The sequence below is a fragment of the Gymnoscopelus microlampas genome, assembly GCF_963454915.1.
Source record: "Gymnoscopelus microlampas genome assembly, chromosome: 9".
Classification (NCBI taxonomy): domain Eukaryota; kingdom Metazoa; phylum Chordata; class Actinopteri; order Myctophiformes; family Myctophidae; genus Gymnoscopelus; species Gymnoscopelus microlampas.
This window is the reverse complement of record NC_139946.1, coordinates 19,811,516-19,830,070: the sequence shown is the minus strand read 5'-3', so window position 1 is coordinate 19,830,070 and position 18,555 is coordinate 19,811,516. Positions and strand designations below refer to the sequence as shown.

The window sequence follows — 18,555 nt, the reverse complement described above, 5'->3', positions numbered from 1 at the left end:
TAAACTCTATATTCATCGGCAATTATTGTTATTATTTTGTAAAACCTTGGTAATAAAGGAAAACATTTGGAATAGTTTTGAAGCATACATTTTTAACAACACAAATCTGGTACGGGCCTGGGGCCTCCCTGGCACAAAATGTTTTCAGAATTGTGTGGGTCCTTGACATGACAGTGCTAAAATTAAGAACTTATTTTTTCTTTCTAAGGGGTTTTCCTTAATTTCTTTTGCAGTGAGCGAGTCTTGTTCTGCCAGTTTTCCTCTATATTTTTTAGACCACCGCAGACATGGCAACCCCAACGCTTGGTTCAGACTATCGCGAGATGTCACATGCGTTGTTTTGAAGCCATATTCATACTTCCTCGCACGACGGTGTCGCGCGTAGAAAATAGCAGACCTACAAGCATGCCTACAAGCCTATCTGCTATTTTAGACAGTGGTATATGTAGCTAAAGTACATATACTCAAGTACTGTACTGTACTTATAAGTACACTTTTGAGGATTTTTACTTTCCTGGAGTGTTTCCAATTTTCTTTATTTTTACTTTACCACACATCTCAGAGGCAAATTGTACTTTTTACTACTTTAGTTACTAGTTACTAAATTTTGAATATTATTACAAAACATGCATTAACCACTTCAGCCCTATGCATACTTAGGCTATTTGAAAATAGCCAATCTGTGAGCTTGTAGATCTGCTACTTATATATAGTTATACATCAGGAAACTTGTGAAATGGGACATTCTGCAAAATGAGTACTTTTACTTTTAGTACTTTAAGTATATTTTAATGCGAATACTTTTGTACTTTTACTCAAGTACATTTTGAATACCAGACTTTTATTTGTAACAGAGTATTTCTACATTGTAGTATTGATACTTTTACTTCAACACCTCCAAGGCCCTAAAAACAAGGCTCCAAACATCCCAAAACAAACTTGTAAGGCTACTTCTTGGCCTCAATTACAAAACCCATCTAACCCCTGATCATTTTACTAGGCTTGGATGGCTTAGGGTTGAGGACAGAGTACAGCAACTTGCTATGGGCCTGGTCTTCAAGATACACCACAACATTGGGATCCCCCTGTATTTGTCAAAATACTTCCAAAATGTTAATCAAGTCCATGATCATAACACCAGAGGCAGCTCCACAAACCATGTTCAACCCAGATTTGGCACAACAAAGGGAATGAACTCTTTCTCATGCTATTCATCTAAAATGTGGAATGCCCTACCAAAAAGAGTAAAGGAGTGTAAAACCCTACTCACTTTCAAAAATGCCCTAAAGATACACCTTCAGGAGGCTGCAATTCAAAAATGGCCCCTGTCCAAGTCCTAACCTACCCCATGTCCTAACCTAACCTACCCCCCCCCCTCTCTTTCTTTTTTGTACATATTTTTCACCCTTCATACCAGTAACCTGTAAACTGATTGTATGACATTCTGTATAGTAGTGTGTATATCTGTCTGTCTCTTATATGTCAACATGATTTGTGTGCATGGGGATCTCATCTTAAACAAGCTAAGTGCTTAATGAGCTATCCAGTTTAGTAGACCTTGTATTGCGAATTTGTACTTCCATGTACTGTTATGTACTGTCATGTACTGTTCTCATGTCTTACTAAATAAAGTACATCAATCAATCAAAACTTAAGTAGAAAATGTGAGTAGGCTACTTCTTCCACCATTGATTTTAGATTTTAGACTATTCATGAAAATAAATAAAAAATAAATATAAAAGTTAAAGCCTCACTATGTAGTTGTTTTTTTAATTAATAAAATGTAATTTTGTCCACTCTGTATGGTAGAGTATGTTAATACAGTATATATTATATGGGATTGTTGTATTTGGTCTCCCTGCTCTTCTATTTTTTTTTTTACTTACATTTTTATCCCTCGATTTTGTAACCCTTTTTTCACCCGGTGCCAATTTGCTAAGTGATCCTGGGCACTACACTCCCCCCACCAGCCTAGGGAGGCCAGGGCCGAGCTCATGCCTCCTTCAATGCATGAGAGCCAACTGACCTTCTTGTCACCTGACAGGGGGGAGTTTCCCTGGTTGGACGTAGCGCGTGGAAGGAACACGTTATTCCAACCAGTTCCCTTCCCCTCCATCAGGCGCCCCGGCTGACCAGGGGGAGGCAGTATAGTGACCAAGATTACTACATGTTTTTGTGAGGTTATTAACTACCCTAGGAGACACGGGGAGAACATGCAAACTCCACACAGAGTAGGCCCTTTCGCCAACCCCACCTAGGGTATGGGCGCACAGCGTCCCCGAACCCAGGACCTTCTACTAGCTGTGAGGCGACAGCGCTACCGACTGCGCCACCGTGCCCCCTCCTGCTCTTCTATTGAGACATTTAGATTGTGTCAAAGGCTATGTCTCAACTAGACACAGGATCTGACACAAATTTTGACCTGATGGTCAAGATTACATTTATCCCCTGAGCAAGCAGGTCGGCTCTAGTAGCTCAATGGTAAAAAAAAAATAATAATAATAATAATTTTCACACACACATGCATGCATGCACCGTTTCCTTCTCTGCTCTAGACCCCAGATAGGATCAGCAACCTGCAAAGCAAATTGATGCTTGTCTAGGTCGTGTCTACGTCCTGAGACTGGGATCAAACCAAGGGATCAATTGGCTTTGCAGGTTGCTGTGCATCTATAGCCGATACGGAAATGAAAAATGCATTCCAACAGTGTTCTATGTCCAGGTGTTTCCTTCATTAACTTGTATACAGTAATTCAAATAGTTAAAAAACTATTTAAAAACATCATAGACAATAAAATGAAATAACTGTACAGCATAGGCATTTTTATTTCCATTATGTAATAATAATTAACATAATTAAACAACCACAGGACAGTTCCATAAGTGGGACTTTGCCAGGCACAGTATATACTGTATCTGTCAAAAGAAAAATAAATCTAAGTTGAAAAATCAACTGTTGTCTTTAAACGGTTACGCACTTAAATCAGTGTAGGCCATGTTAATAATGTCAATAAACAGACAGACAGACAGTCAGACAGACAGACAGACAGACAGACAGACAGACAGACAGACAGACAGACAGACAGACAGACAGACAGACAGACAGACAGACAGACAGACAGAGAGGATAAAGAATATAGAAGGAGAGTAGTACTAAGATAAACAACTCAGCTGAAGGATTCTTCTTTGTCAACAGTTTACCAGGCAGTGAATGTAAGTCACATTGCTGTCAAAGTGATATGATAAATGGTAAATGGTAGACACTGGTATGATAAATGGTAAATAGTAGAAGCGAGAAGCCTATATGACAATTGGTAACCCTTATGATAAATGGCAGTGTGAGGTGGGGGGACGTCACTTGCTATTCCAGGCCCCAAAGCCTCAAGATCCATAGGTCATGTTCTGGAAACTCTTCCTGGCCAGCATCCGAGCCACATCCAGCTGTTGTAGCCATGGTCTCTCTGTGAATACACTTCATCATAGAAAGAATACAGAATGGTTCAGTTAATTTATATCAGACATTATATTGTAAAATGTGCAAGTGTAAAAGGAAAGTAATACAATAAGTGCATTGAAATGAATATAATTATTACAATGAATACAATAACTGCCATAACTTATTTTTCATAACAAAACCTGACCTAGCCATAGCCAAGCAGTACATGGCATTCTCTCTTGGGGTTCGACCCAAGTGGTGAGAGAAGGATTCTACTAAAGACTCCGTTAGCATGTGGGAGGAGCTTGGCGATGAAAACGTAAACAAATGCCTGGGATTGGTGTTCCGGGAGATGGGAGGGAGCGGGACTCTGCTCCTCCATTGGCTGCTCTTGTTCTCATCATTGGTTACAGTTGACAGGCCTTTCTCTCTAGTGTTACTTCCAACATGCCTCAGTGTCTTTACATCATCCGCAACACACAGACGGGGCAGTTGCTGTGGTCCCCCCTGTGTGGCCTGTTTGCAAGGCAGATGGTTCAGCCTAGGTGCGTGGCCAACGGTGGGCAAAGGTCGCAGTGGTTTTGTTCGGACCCCTCTGCCTGCTTTACCTTTCCCCCTCCTGGGTTTTGAGGACATCTTTGGCTGGGTGTAGCCATCAACCAGCACCGTATCTCCCACCCTGGCTTTGAGGGGAGCTCCGGTTCCTCGGCATTGCTTCGCGGCTGCCTTCTTCTGCCCCAGCTTCACCCAGCGTTTTACCTGGACGTAGATACGCACGGGCATGGACATATGTGGCAAAGACACTACCGAGCACAGTTTGGTGCCCAAGTAGCGCACGCACTCCCTGTGACTGTGTCTGATGGCAATCCGCAAAGGGTCGCAACCTTCTGGGTTCCGACAGGCCAGGGTCAAAAGGTTGTTGCTGACGAAGAGTTTGAGGACGAGGAGCTGACCTTGCTCAGCGGCAGCATGGATGGGACACTTAGCGCTGTCTGGGTGGGCTGTTTCATGGCACCACTGGCGGTGTGGGTGAACCCCCACAGGCTGCTGTGCATGCAACCCTCGCTGCAGTAGCCAGCTGGCCAGATCCAGATGTCCTTGAAAGGCAGCGATGTATAGTGCCACCTGCTGCTGAAACCTGAAACATCGGAAAAAAAATTGTCAAAACAGTATTGAGTTAGAAAGGCTATAATATAAATGGATTCCCTCTAGATAGAATTAACTCAATTAAGACCTGAAGACTTGTTCTGATAAAATAATCCATTGTCTCAGCACTGTATTGCCAGATGGAGGGGAGGGGGGTCTGACCTCATAACTGGCTTCTCTTCAGATAGGTGACTCTGGACTGTCTGTCTGTGTCCCAGAAAGCATCCTTGAAGAAACTCAACCCACCCATCCCATGTGTCCAGACGAACAGTGGTCCCTAGGTTCAAAGTAGTACATGATAAATGAGTATTTCTCCATGTGTCATTGATTGATAGATAGATAGATAGATAGATAGATAGATAGATAGATAGATAGATAGATAGATAGATAGATAGATAGATAGATAGATAGATAGATAGATAGATAGATAGATAGATAGATAGATAGATAGATAGATAGATAGATAGATTGATTGATTGATTGATTGAATACTTTATTACCGTGGTCAGAAATGTAAACAGCACAAGGTACAGTCAGACATTTAGGCTAAAAGGATAACACAAAAAAGTCAAGCTTCACGTGACAATATGTTGTCACAAATGTTAGCTTGGCTGAGACGGACACACACACGGACGGACGGAGACGAAAACATACTCTCCACCATACTGGCGGAGACAAAAAGTCCTGGGGACTTTGTGGTCCTATATATACTGTAGGACCACATATCAAGCTGCTGCTCTTCGGTTATCAGGTCGCAAGCGAATTTCGACAGAAAAGTATCAAGGCAGTCATTCATCTCTATCTGATTAAAAAAAAATCATCTGTGTAAACTACTGTATAGAAAAGAATAATACTAGGCCATCTACGACCGTACAACACTTTGACAGGTATGTAAAATGTAACAATGTAGAATCACAGAGCAATCCTTCCAAAAGGCTATTATATGGACTGGAATTAGCCAATCAGGCGCAATAAGCTGTTCATCCCGCGTATGGGACCTACACTATTAGCCAATTATAAAGCACCTATCCCTCCAGCTGCAGACATGCAACAATACACCAGCACAGCTTCAGACTGAAATGCCAACGCGTTAAAGTTGCATTAAACTGTACTGTACTGTAAAAACCTACTGATCATTCCCAAGTCTTGTGAAAATCCACCCACTCCTATATCCAACACCAGCTTGTAACATTGCTTAAACAAGACAGGGTCCAGTGATGTCAGGGCTGAGCACTCATCAAAAATACAGAGATTTCCATATATGGGCATGTCAGTCGGAACGGTGACGTAGTTGTTCGTCAGACATTTGAGCTAAAAGGATAACACAAAAAGGTCCTGGGGACTTGTTTCCATTGTGGTCCTATGTGTGATATACATAGATAATACATCAAATGCAAAGAAATAGTAATCTAGTATCATAGGTAGCCAAGAACCTATCATCAGTCTAAACAGTATAATATCAAAAAATAAATAATTTGTACATTGAAAGTATACATATTAGCAGCCTATTAACATCACTTGAGTAGGTTGGATGATGCAGATCATGGCTAAAACTTAATAGGCCCCCAAACCCTATTGTACATGCACAAGGACGCGCACCCGCACACACGATCTTTCTCTCTCAGAAATGCGCACACGTACAGACAAGCGAGCACAAGCACACGACCATGTGTGCACACACGTACGTACGCGTACGCACACACACACACACACACACACAGGTAGTCCTGGCCATAGGTCTAGTCTAGTAGGCTCTACAAGGACCATAACGGTTGTGGAGGAACAGGTGGTCTTCGGCTGGGTAAGCTAGGGGGAACGTGGGCTGACCGGGAGGGAATCGGTGGTGGGGCACTGAAGGGGTCCTGGCCGTTGTTAAGGGCTTTTGTTGGTGAACCTTCAGCTTCTTCTGTTACTACAAACCTGTGCTCAGGGGTTGGGCTGGCCTTTTTGAGCCAGATGTCGCTGACGGGCAGTGGCATGGGGGTGGAGTTGGTGGTGGTGCTTATGTCACTGATGATGTGGAGTGCCTCTTTGAGGGCGTGGTACATGCGCATCATCTCCACTCTGCGCTGAGCCTGGTCACTCGACACCTCCATCAGTCTGTTCAAGTCCCCAGATGAATAGAGGTAGGATGGTAACTCTGTATGGATGAAGTCCTTTGTGCTGGTGATCATGAGGTGCATGATGATCTTGGGCATGAGGTCTTTGATGGACTTCTTGACGATGCTGATGTACGATTCCACCAGGTTGCGGATGGTCTCCACCTGCCTCTCCAGCTGAGGGCCCTGAGAGGAATTGCGGTCATTATACACTGCGTCTGCAGCTGCACTCTCATCATTTTCATCCTGGTCCGTCTGAGGACAAACTCCTGCCCTGAGGAAAGAGGCCTTCCAACTGTCCACATCCTCCTCCGAATCACAGGCCAGCTCAATCTGACGCAGATCTTTATACACATTCTTCTGCTCAGTGTTAAAAATGGCTAAGTTGTGCTTTGTGGACATGAAGCCTTTCTCCACGTCTCGCAGCTTCAAGTTATCCAGGGGCAACATGTATATCATCTCTTTCTCCTCCTCATCTTTGTACCAGGAGAGGGACTCAGCAGTCAAGATAAACCAGTACATCTTGGAGCCTCCTTTCATGATTCTGATGTTGATGGTGAGCCAGCCTTTACGGATCACTTGATTGGGAATGGCCCTCTTCTTGTTCGCAGCTGTGTTCCTCTGCTGGGCATTAGAGAAGCCAATGAAGTCCTCGTGGTTTGTGTTGATGTAGGACTGCTCAATGTCAATCAGGAGGAGAACCTGATCCTTGGTCTTGCCTTCCCTCTCTCTAACATAAGTTGTGATATTTATCTCTGCTTCCTCCTGCAGTCTGGGGTAGAAGCCAAGCTTTTTGGTGCACTGTTTGACTGTGTTGATGAGCTCCTCTATGACCATGTCGATACATTTGAGACAGGGCGTTTTCAGCTCAGCAAGCTGCTTTTTCACAATGGTCTCAAACGCCAGGTCGGGAATGAACAAGCCACCTCTAACACCACGGACGTTCCTAATGGCATTCTTGATCTCCCTCCTCAGCTCCTTCTCATTAGAAATGGTATTAAGCAGCTCATGGCTTAAGCGCTCGTGAAAAATGCGGTTGATCTTGGCACCGCCTGATAGCTCGTTGGTGTCCACCACCTGGTATCCAGAGCCCTCGATGCACGTCTTAAAGTCTACGCTAAACTGCTGTACCATCTGCAATAAGGCCTTGGTCTTGTGTGTGGGGTCATCAGGGAGGAGGTTCTTGTACTCCTCCACCTCCTTCTCCAGAGAGAGGAGTTGGCTCTGAAGCTTATTGCGCAGGCCGGGCAAAGTGTCGTGGATGTGATTAATAAGTTGTTGGTTGAGGGTCTTCTGTAGGTGCGGTGTGCCCATGCGCTCAGCCATGTGTCTATAGACTGTGTGGGATAGGAAGAACTTCCTCTCTGCAGTCAGTGCAGCATGAATGTCCTTCCTCTCATCTATGTTCTTCTGACTTCGGTTTACCACGCCAATGTATCCTCTACGCAGTGGAAAAGCCTTATTCTCTAGGATGTCCTTTGCGTCCGTCCCATCGTCCATCAGGTCTAGTTTTGTAATAACACCAATGGTGCGCAGACCATGTGGGTCCACCTGCTTGGCAATCTTGAGTGCGTCAGAGTTAGCCAGGTCGTTGTTGGCGGGAGTAACGGCCAGGATCAGACAGCTGTCCTTAGTGATGAACTGCAGCAGCATGTCCCAAATCTGGCGCTCCATGTCCACTGGCTGGTCCCCGACTGGCACCTTGATCATCCCTGGAAGGTCAACCAAGGTCAGGTTCAGCACGTTTGGGGAGTACACCCTCAGGTTAATGGGGATGGGAGAGATACCCTTGTTGGAGCCTGTGATCCGGTCCGTCTCCGCCTGGATCTCTGACAGCACCTCGTTGAAGTCCACAAACTTCTTCCCTTTGCAGTGCAGGAACTCTGCATATTCTGTTTTATTGTTGACCAGCTGCAGGATGAGAGGTCGGCGGGTAACAATGCCTGATCCACGTGGAAGGAAGTCCCTACCAACAAAACTTTCCAAGACTGAGCTTTTTCCAGCACTCTGTCCGCCGACAACAGCAATTTGCGGAAGGTCAAAATTACAACTCTGGCCAATGGTGGTGAAAGTGTCTTGAAGCTTGTTTATCAGGGGGATCAAGTCTTTCATCCCCGGGTTCCCCATTTGGCTTTGTTTGCTGGGTTGGACCTGCTGCTAAACAATCTATGTTTATCTATCCAGATCAAACTCAGATGGAGGTAACTCCAAAGGCATCTCCTTAAATAGGCTGACCCTCAAAATGTGATGTCACAGCTGCACACTGATTGGACAGAGTATTTTGATGATGTCAGGGTTGCTATGGTAGCAGAGATCAAACGTACTCAGTTATCAACAGTGTATAACAGTGTCAGATACCCGTTGTAACTGTCTGTCTGTGTCCCTTTTGTGCCCATATATGGAGATGTCTGTTTCTGTCTGTCTACCTGTGTCCCTTTTATGCCCATATATGGAGATCTCTGTATCTGTCAGTCATTGTCTTTGTTATACCCATATATGGAGATCCCCGATGTCATCAGTATATGCCCATATATATTGGAATGCCCATGGGGAATATTGGTTAAATCGGCGGTTCTGGACAACTGAACTACTCTACAGCGGGCATCGCACTCCCTCGAGTCCTTTCCGCTGCGCACGCCGAGTCTGAAGTCAGTCGGTTCCATATATGCATATAACCATATATGGGCATAGCAGTAGGATCTGTAGGTCTAGAAAACCGGATATCTGTATCTGTCAGTCCTTGTCCCTTTCATGCCCATGGAGATTGCTGAAGTCATCAATATATGCCCATATATGGGCATACCCCCTTTTGGGCCCATATATGGAGCTCACTGATTTGTTTACGCCTGATACCGTGACGAGACATTTAGGTTAGACAACACACTCCATATTTGGGCGTAACTGCATTTGGAACTCCTTGTTCCTAGCTGAGTCATAATGACATGATATGTCGTCGTCATCGTCATAGTGACGTTGCCATGGTTTGTTAAGTGTGCCTGCCATGCCAATGACAAAACACTTATTGTAATCCGCCATGCTTAATAATTAAGTGTGCCTGCCATGCAATGGCAAAACAGTTATTGTAATCCGCCATACTTAATAATAATAATATTTATTCTTCCCGCAAATTTCGATTCCCTACTCCTCCCGCACGGTCTTACACAACCCCAACAATATATACATAAAAATGTGCGGCTTGGCCGGGAATAGTGTGCTATTATTTTTCTTGCCGTTACGCGTTACCAAGGCGACGTAATTCGCAAAAAAACTACGTAACCACGCCCCCATTTGGCCCCAAGAGAAGACAAAAGTGTTACTCCTCCCGCACGGTTGACACAGCCCCGGCAATATATATCAAAACGTGCGGCTTGGCCGGGACAAGTTGGCGAAAAAAAAAAGTCTCTCTCCTCTCTCCTCTCTCCTCTCCTCTCCTCTCCTCTCCTCTCCTCTCCTCTCCTCTCCTCTCCTCTCCTCTCCCGTCCCAGTGGTTATCAAAGGTCCGGGGGTCCCCGGGCCTGGACCCATCATTGGTTTTCAAAGTGCGGTTCGGGGACCCCCAGGGGTCTTTAAGGATTTGCCAACTCCACTATATCTGCGCACACACACACACACACACACACACACACACACACACACACACACACACACACACACACACACACACACACACCAATCACACACCAATCACAACGAGTTGCTCTGTGAAACCTAGCTTGGAGATCAGCTTTTCCATCTCTCCTCTCATTGGCCAGATGATAACCCACTGGTTATCAAAGAGGGGTCCGGGGACTCCCTCTGTCTTCCTATTGGCTGGGCTTTAAACAGCTATTAATATAGTTTGCAGCATGGTACCAAGTCCAAATTTGGTATGTGGACTTAGTACCACCAATAGGGACGAGCTGTAATTGCTGAAGGCCCGCCCCCTCTGTCTTCCTATTGGATGGGCTTTAATCAACCATAACTCTAGTTCGCGGCATGCTTGCTACCAAGTCCAAATTTGGTGTTTGGACTACGACCACCAATAGGAAGGAGCTGTAATCTCATAAGCCCCACCCCCTCTGTCTTCCTATTGGCTGGGCTTTAAACAGCCATAACTCCAGTTCGCAGCTCCGTAACTTCACCTACCCCCGATGCTCCTTTTTTGCTTACATTTTTCTATTTTCTTTTTTCTTTGGCTTAGGTTTTTTATTTATTTTTTTTAATTCTTTTTTTTGGACCCCGCCAAAATTGACCACCCAAAAAACAGTTAGAAGCACGTTTCAAGCCATTTTCAGTCGATTGGTGGTACTTTTTTTGGGCCTTTAATGCCTTTATTTGGACAGGACAGTAGGCTCACAGGAAATGGGGAGAGAGATGGGGGGGAGACTTACAGCAAAGGTCGTCGGGAACGGGAGTCGAACCCGCGACACGCTGTCAAGCTGGATTACCAGCATATGTGGTATGCGCCTGGACCGTTAGGCCAGCGGACGCCCCGATTGGTGGTACTTTGCAGTGACACTATTTTGGGTCCATAACATTTCACTGAGCTAGGGAATGAGCTAGGTCATTCATTTATTTCACCCTACCTCTTGAACACAAGGTTGCATAGACTTAGCGAGCTGCAGGCACACATACAATTTCGAATAACTTTTGTTTCTAGTTTATGATTATGTTGTCAGAGTGACGTGGCAATGGTGGTTATATGGAGATCTCTGTATCTGTCTGTCTGAGTTTATGCCCATATAAGTAGATTTCTGTATTTGTCTGTCCTTGTCCCTTGTACGCCTATATATGGAGTACCCTGATGTCAGCAGTATATGCCCATGGCATGTCCATATATGGGCATAAGGTTGGTTAAATTGTGGGGCTACCATTATCTACACTGTTTAACTCTTAATCTATACTGTTGATTAAGAGAAATTTTGAAAGATGGAAAAGATTTTCCATCTTTCAAAATTTCTCTTAATCAATTAAGGCCTGAACAGCATTATGGAAAATGTGTTCAAACTTAACAGAACTTTAGAAGAATTTCTTTGATTTACCAAATACAATGCACAATGCGGCACAGTATAATATCCAATATTGGGTGGGCCACGAGAGATATTAGAATTAAATGTATTCATTACAAAATCATACATGGATGCTACTACACCCCTGTGAGGTTATTTAGGATGGGATTAATGCAAGGTAAAAGTTGTTGGAAATGTAAGGAGGAAACCATGTCCTGGGGTATTACCTTTCTGGAGAAAGATATTGGGTACATTACGAGAATGTCCAGGACAAACTTTATTCTGTGTTACCAGATTCCCCACAGTTTTAGCCTTTCTCTTCCTGGAAATAGAAGCCATTCTTGCACCAATAAAAAAAGAAGGTTTTAAATGTCCAAATTACCACCGATGATGTCATTGGTAGGCAGGTTTCTGAACTGTCCCACCTCTGAGACACAGAGTGAGTGGTTGAAATGGGTGAAGTGCTCCTTGATTAACAGAAAACTTAGAAGAACTTCTTCCACCACAACTGGATGTTGGCTGGCCGGGAGGGAATCTGTGGCGGGGTAGGCCTACTGAAGGGCTTCTGGTCACTGCTGAAAGGATTCATTATTGGTGGACTACCTGGAAGAGAAGAGATAGGGGGTGGGCCAAAGATAGGAGGAGGGCTGAGGGCAGCCACAAATGCTGGGCTGTGGTTGAGGGGCCGTTCTGGTGGCAGGCCTTGCACCACAGGCGGGCAGCTCGGAGGCGCAACTGCTTCTGCAACCACTGGCCCGCAGTGAGGGGTTGAGCTGGCCTTTTCGAATGTCCAGTGGTCGCTAACAAGTGGTGGCATGGGGGTGGATATTGTGGTGGTGCTGATGTCACTGATGATGTGTAGTGCCTCTTTGAGGGTGTAGTACATGTGCAGGATCTCCTCTCTGCGCTTCACCTGGTCAGCCGACTCCTCCATCAAGCTGTTCTGGTCCCCATATGAATAGAGGTGGGATGGTAATTCTGTGTGGATGAAGTCCTTTGTGCTGTTGATCATGAGGTGCATGACTATTTTGGGCATGAGGTCTTTGATGGACTTGTTGATGATGCCGATATATGAGTCTGTCAGGTTGCGGAGGGTCTGGACTTGCCTCTCCAGCTGAGAGGAATTGCAGTCATTAGACACTGTGTTTGCAGCGGCATTCTCATCGTGTTCATCCTGGTCCTGAAGATAAACTCCTGCCCTGATGAAGGAGTTCTTCCAACTGTCCACATCCTCCCCAGAATTACAGGCCAGCTCAACCTGATGCATATCTTTATACACATTTCTCTGCTCAGTGTTGAAAATGGCGAACATGTGTTTTTTGTCCACAAAACACATCTTTGGGATTTTCAGCCATGTCTCGAAGCCTTTCCCCACCATGTCTCGTAGCTTCAAGTCATCCAGGTGCAACATGTACACCATCTCTTTCTCCTCCTCATCTTTGTACCAGGAGAGGGACTCAGCAGTCAGGACAAACCAGTACATCTTGGGGCCTCCTTTCATGATACTCATGTTGATGGTGAGCCAGCCTTTACGGATCACCTGATTGGGAAGGGCCCTCTTCTTGGCAGCTAGGTTACTCTGCTGGGCATTAACAAAGCCGATGAAGTCCTCATGGTTTGTGTTGATGTAAGACCGCTCAATGTCAATCAGGAGCAGAACCTGGTCCTTGGTCTTGCCTTCCCTCTTTCTGACATAAGTTGTGACAATTCTCTCTGTTTCCTCTCTCAGTCTGGGATAGGAGCTAAGCTTGTTGGTGCACTGCCTGACTGCGTTTATGAGTTCCTCTATGACCATGTCAATACATTTGAGACAGGGCGTTTTCAGCTCAGCAAGCTGCTTTTTCACAATGGTCTCAAACGCCAGGTCGGGAGTGAACAAGCCACTTCTGACACCATGGACGTTCTTGATGGCATTCCTTATCTCCCTCCTCAGCTCCTTCTCATTAAAATCTATCTTAACCAACTCGTAGGCTAAGCGCTTGTGGAAGATGTGGTTGATCTTGGCACCGCACGATAGCTCGTTAGTGTCCACCTGGTACCTGGAGCCCTCGATACACGTCTTAAAGTCGACGCCAAACGACTGCACCATCTGCAATAAGGCCTTGGTCTTGCGCGCGGGGTCATTGGGACGGAAATTCCTATACTCTTCCACCTGCTTCTCCAGAGAGAGGAGTTGGCTCTGAAGCTTACTGCGCAAGTCGGGCAAGGTGTCACGGATATGATTAATAAGTTGCTGGTTGAGGGTCTTCTGTAGGTGTGATGTGCCCATGCGCTCAGCCATGTGTCTATAGACTGGGTGGGACAGGAAGAACTTCCTCTCTGCAGCCAGTGCAGCATGAATGTCCTTCCTCTCATCTATGTCCTTCTGACTACGGTTAACTACACCAATGTATCCTCTACGCAGTGGAAAAGCCTTATTCTCTAGGATGTCCTTTGCGTCAGTCCCTTCGTCCATCAGGTCTAGTTTTGTAATAACACCAATGGTGCGCAGACCATGTGGGTCCACCTGCTTGGCAATCTTGAGTGCATCAGAGTTAGCCAGGTCGTTGTTTGCGGGGTTGACGGCCAGGATCAGACAGCTCTCCTTGGTGATGAACTGCAGCAGCATGTCTAAGATCTGGTGCTCGATGTCCACTGGCTGGTCCCCGACCGGCACTTTGGTTATCCCTGGCAGGTCAATCAGGGTCAGGTTCAGCACATTTGGGGAGTACACTCTCAGGGTAATGGGGATGGGAGAGATACCCTTGTTGGAGCCTGTGATCCGGTCCGTCTCCGCCTGGATCTCTAACAGCACCTCATTGAAGTCCACAAACTTCTTCCCTTTGCAGTGCAGGAACTCTGCATATTCAGTTACATTGTTGACCAGCTGCAGGATGAGAGGTCGACGGGTAACAATGCCTGATCCACGTGGAAGGAAGTCCCTACCAACAAAACTTTCCAAGACCGAGCTTTTTCCAGCACTCTGTCCGCCAACAACAGCAATTTGTGGAAGGTCAAAATTAAAACTCTGACCAATGGTGGTGAAAGTGTCTTGAAGCTTGTTGATCAGGGGGATCAAATCTTCCATACCAGATCAGATCTGCTTCTCAACCCAATCCAGAGGCTAAGCTGATGCTGGTTCGGAAACGTTTGCTCAGCAACAAACTGATTTGGCTACTCTGGTGATGAGTTCTAAGTGCTTCAAACAGCTCCTGCATTTGCGGTCTTGTTGCCATTAGTATCAAAAAATAATCTTCACACCTTAAATAGGCTGAGAAGAGCTCTTATCTCAAACGTTGGTGTGCACTGATTGGAGAATTTTGACGATGTCAGGGTTGCTATGGCAGCAGTGGTAAAAGGTACCCTGCTCAAATAAGGAGTCATAAGTTTTAAATATGCCAGATGACAGACGTCATAGACTGACCAACCTTCCAGGCGGAGATAGAGTATGCACTCCACCCAGAGCTTGAACCTCTGTATCATCACAAATTCCCCTTTTCTCAGACCAGGTGAGTGTTGCATGCATGAAATTGGGTACGCCAACTCAAAACAGCCTTAAAGACATGATGCTAGCACTATTTTAACCCACTGATTTCAAAAACAGAACTTAAAGAAGGGGGGCTTTATTCTGCAATAAACGTACGTGACTGGAAATGCAAATCCCCCCCCCCCCCCACACTTCTAAGACCAGGTGAGTGTTTCATGCATGAAATTCGCTACACCAACTCCAAACAGCCCCACGTGATGTATTTCTGACTCTGCCTCGTCCAAGGGGGTTGTGACTGTGAGGGACTTGGGACTTCTTTTTTCAAAAAGCTCTTAAAATGGAAACCTTTAGTGTATTGTTGCATTAGCAAATATTTTCATAACTATTATACAATTCAATTGTGACAAAGACAAAGCAGAGGCCATCTTGTTACTCCCACTTTAAAATAGCCAGTACCTGTCGAAAAGTAAAATAATGCTTTGACGAGATCCCTAGTAACTCGGCTCACTACATCCCATACCCTGGTTGGAGGAAAGATTGCTCTGAGATTGGCTTGTCCATTGTTAGGCAAACCAGCCGACCAATCAATCAATCACTCTCATCACTCAGCTACATTGAAGGCCAGGCTTGGTCATTTTAGGTCCAGCCGCCAAGGAAATATTACGGAACATTTCATAATGTGGCTGAACGCAAAATGAACCATAGAGAAACCAAACAAAGAGAATGCCTCGTACCCACTTCAATTGCGTAGTCATGCAAATGGTTGCAGTCGTAGAGTTGCACTCCACTGGCCATGCTCAGTCTGAAGGCACTGACAGGGAGGCCGCACTGATGGGAGACCATGGTTTTGAGTCTGGCTACAGATGTGCTCAGGAGAAACTCAGTTCCTATGATGGGCACGGTCTCTCTTGTCACAGCATTGAACACATGCATCACAGGCTTTTGTTCATTCTGGAAAAAAGACAACAATAATAAAATCCTCATTTATAATCAATTTTTCCAAACAATACTATACATAAATATGCATGAAAGTGGGCCATTAAAAGAAACTTAGAGAGGATGGATACTGTAATTCTAGATAATATGTGCTTTATTCCAGAATGTGTTACATTACTTTATTCAGTAGTTTGGTATCTACAGTAATTGTCCATATGATTGGAATAATTGAACATTTTTCCTTTTGTTCCCTTTCTGCCTTAGGAAGAGCTCCCAGCTCGAAATGCGTACCTGCAGGTTGTATATCCAGCAATATTGTCGTGCTTAGTTATGGCTTTCGGGGCACTAATAAAAACAAGAAGCTTCCAATCTCTTGTATTTTTTATGTGCTGCTGCCACCTTGTGGATACACTGACTAAAGTAATGTATTGCACACACTCAATCTACACTTGAAGACAGTGGAATATCCCCTCCTCACACTCTTGCACGCACACGCACGCGCGCACACACACACACACACACACACACACACACACACACACACACACACACACACACACACACACACACACACACACACACACACACACACACACACACACACACACACACACACACACACACACACACACACACACACACACACACACAGAGTGAGTACTAAAGCAAGGTTGCCTAGAGATGGGCCTGGTATGTGGCCCAATAGTAAAACCAAACTCTTGTGTTTGATTGTCAGTTACAACATGTGTTGTCAATGTAGAAACTAAAGAAGGGTCATAAAGCCATTCCCCATTAAACTGGCTTTCCCTTGGGGCCTCTTTTTGCCCTCATTAGAATCAAAATGAGAGTATTTCATTTCATGAAATTGGTATCACAACCAGAACATTTCTTTTCAGAGCTGGAGAGATGGGGAGGCTGGCTTTCGCATATCTCGTGCAATGCTCATCTTATACACTTCACATTTGGCAGATGTATTGCTGAGGACCCAAGGACAGTAAGAGGAAAATAAACTGATCTTGGCAGAAAAAGCAATGAGAAGTATGAGATTTCAGTTTGTCCTTTGGCAGGCAGAAAGGGGTCATCACAGATGACATGTTTATAATGAGTTTCATGGTTCTATTGTTACATTTGCCCTGTGTCTCCCCCTAATAAGGCTTAAGCCCTTTGATTCCAATGAGCACACGTTTGGCAGTTTGAAAACCTAATTTAATAGAATAAATAATAGATTAAAGATTAAAGCATAGATAATTTCCATCTCAGATTGATCTGAGTTTGGCAATGTTTCTCAATTGGAAGAAAAAGAACAGGTCAACAAATTCAAAGATCACTTCTAAATCCCGGTTTATATGCCGGAAATTGGCGATCTACAAGCTCACACACCTTGACCTTGCCATGCTTGTACAGTAGATTGGCTATTTTCAGCGTGTGACACCATATAGCAGCTAATACAGATAGCTACACAAGAGGAAAGACAAATATTGACTAACTGTTGGAACCTATATAGCATAAATGAAATTAATAACACACAGCGATGATGTCTTCTCTCAAATTGTATTATTTTAAGTAGATTAAATTTGTGAAGAATCCCTATCTCCAAATCTCTGTGACAGCGTCTATTCTGCCCTTATACCATGGATCTGTACAGTACTAGACAGATAGCAAAAAGAAAAATCCACATCTCCAAAAAAGAGGACAAGGCATAACGTTTCTTGTACTTTACTTGAAGAATGTCAGATTTATATCCGCAAAAAGACAAAGGTTCTGTCGTTTCTATCTCCCTCCAGTGCCATTCAATAAAAACAGATAGAAATAATGTCATACAATATTCATGATTTGCATCTGCGATCAGTACCTTAATCAGGCATCTGATGGCACTGCCAGCAGTGATGCCCACGTCAGACAGAGTCCAGCTGTCCTCCATGGCTCCACCAGCATAGCTCAGCTCCAGGAAATGTCGGACCTGCTTGTCATCTGACAGTTGCACATGTAAGAAATCCTAAAGAAAATTGGGGACGTTTATAAAGCCTAAATTTAAATGCAGCTCAAAGTACATAGAAATAACGTACATTTGAAAATAATTTCAATATATTCGCGATCTACTCGCACAGAATAAACACACAAACACCACAATTTCCACTCATGCATTTTCATGAACCCAAAACATTTTTTTGTAAAAAACATGTAAAAAAGAATATCGGTCAAATTAAGGACGCTTTTTTTTGTCAAAACAACTCAATACAGAACAGTGATGTGAGCGGTCCCTGAAGGCCCTCATTTGAGTTTTTATTACCTTGACCATCTGCTTAATGGCCCCCACAGTCTGATCAGGAGACACGTCAAAGGGCTCCCAGGTGCCCTCAAAGGAGATGAAGACCCTCATGATGGAGACATTTCCGTCCGGCCCCTCTGCCCCACGACAGCACTCTGAGCAGGCTGGGCAGTAGGCAGTGAATGAGGGCTGTGTGTTGGAGGCAGGGCCATGGC

General features: G+C 44.7%; 3 protein-coding genes across 3 annotated transcripts; all 3 read right to left on the bottom strand.

Moving 5' to 3' along the window:
* Window positions 1–3,381: 3,381 nt before the first annotated feature.
* On the bottom strand, window positions 3,382–18,451 carry LOC311051441 (protein ANKUB1-like; the record flags this gene model as incomplete). The annotated part of the gene is made up of 6 exons (XM_084066010.1): window positions 3,382–3,461; window positions 4,045–4,574; window positions 4,745–4,859; window positions 15,870–16,086; window positions 17,924–18,067; window positions 18,362–18,451. 6 exons carry the CDS (start codon window positions 18,449–18,451, stop codon window positions 3,382–3,384), a joined length of 1,176 nt encoding a protein of 391 aa, XP_083922136.1.
* LOC311052424 (dynamin-2-like) lies at window positions 6,337–8,808 on the bottom strand (the record flags this gene model as incomplete). The annotated part of the gene is made up of 1 exon (XM_084067389.1): window positions 6,337–8,808. The coding sequence occupies one exon, from the start codon at window positions 8,806–8,808 to the stop codon at window positions 6,337–6,339; it is 2,472 nt and encodes an 823-aa protein (XP_083923515.1).
* On the bottom strand, window positions 12,154–14,736 carry LOC311052422 (dynamin-2-like; the record flags this gene model as incomplete). The annotated part of the gene is made up of 1 exon (XM_084067387.1): window positions 12,154–14,736. One exon carries the CDS (start codon window positions 14,734–14,736, stop codon window positions 12,154–12,156), a length of 2,583 nt encoding a protein of 860 aa, XP_083923513.1.
* Window positions 18,452–18,555: the final 104 nt, after the last annotated feature.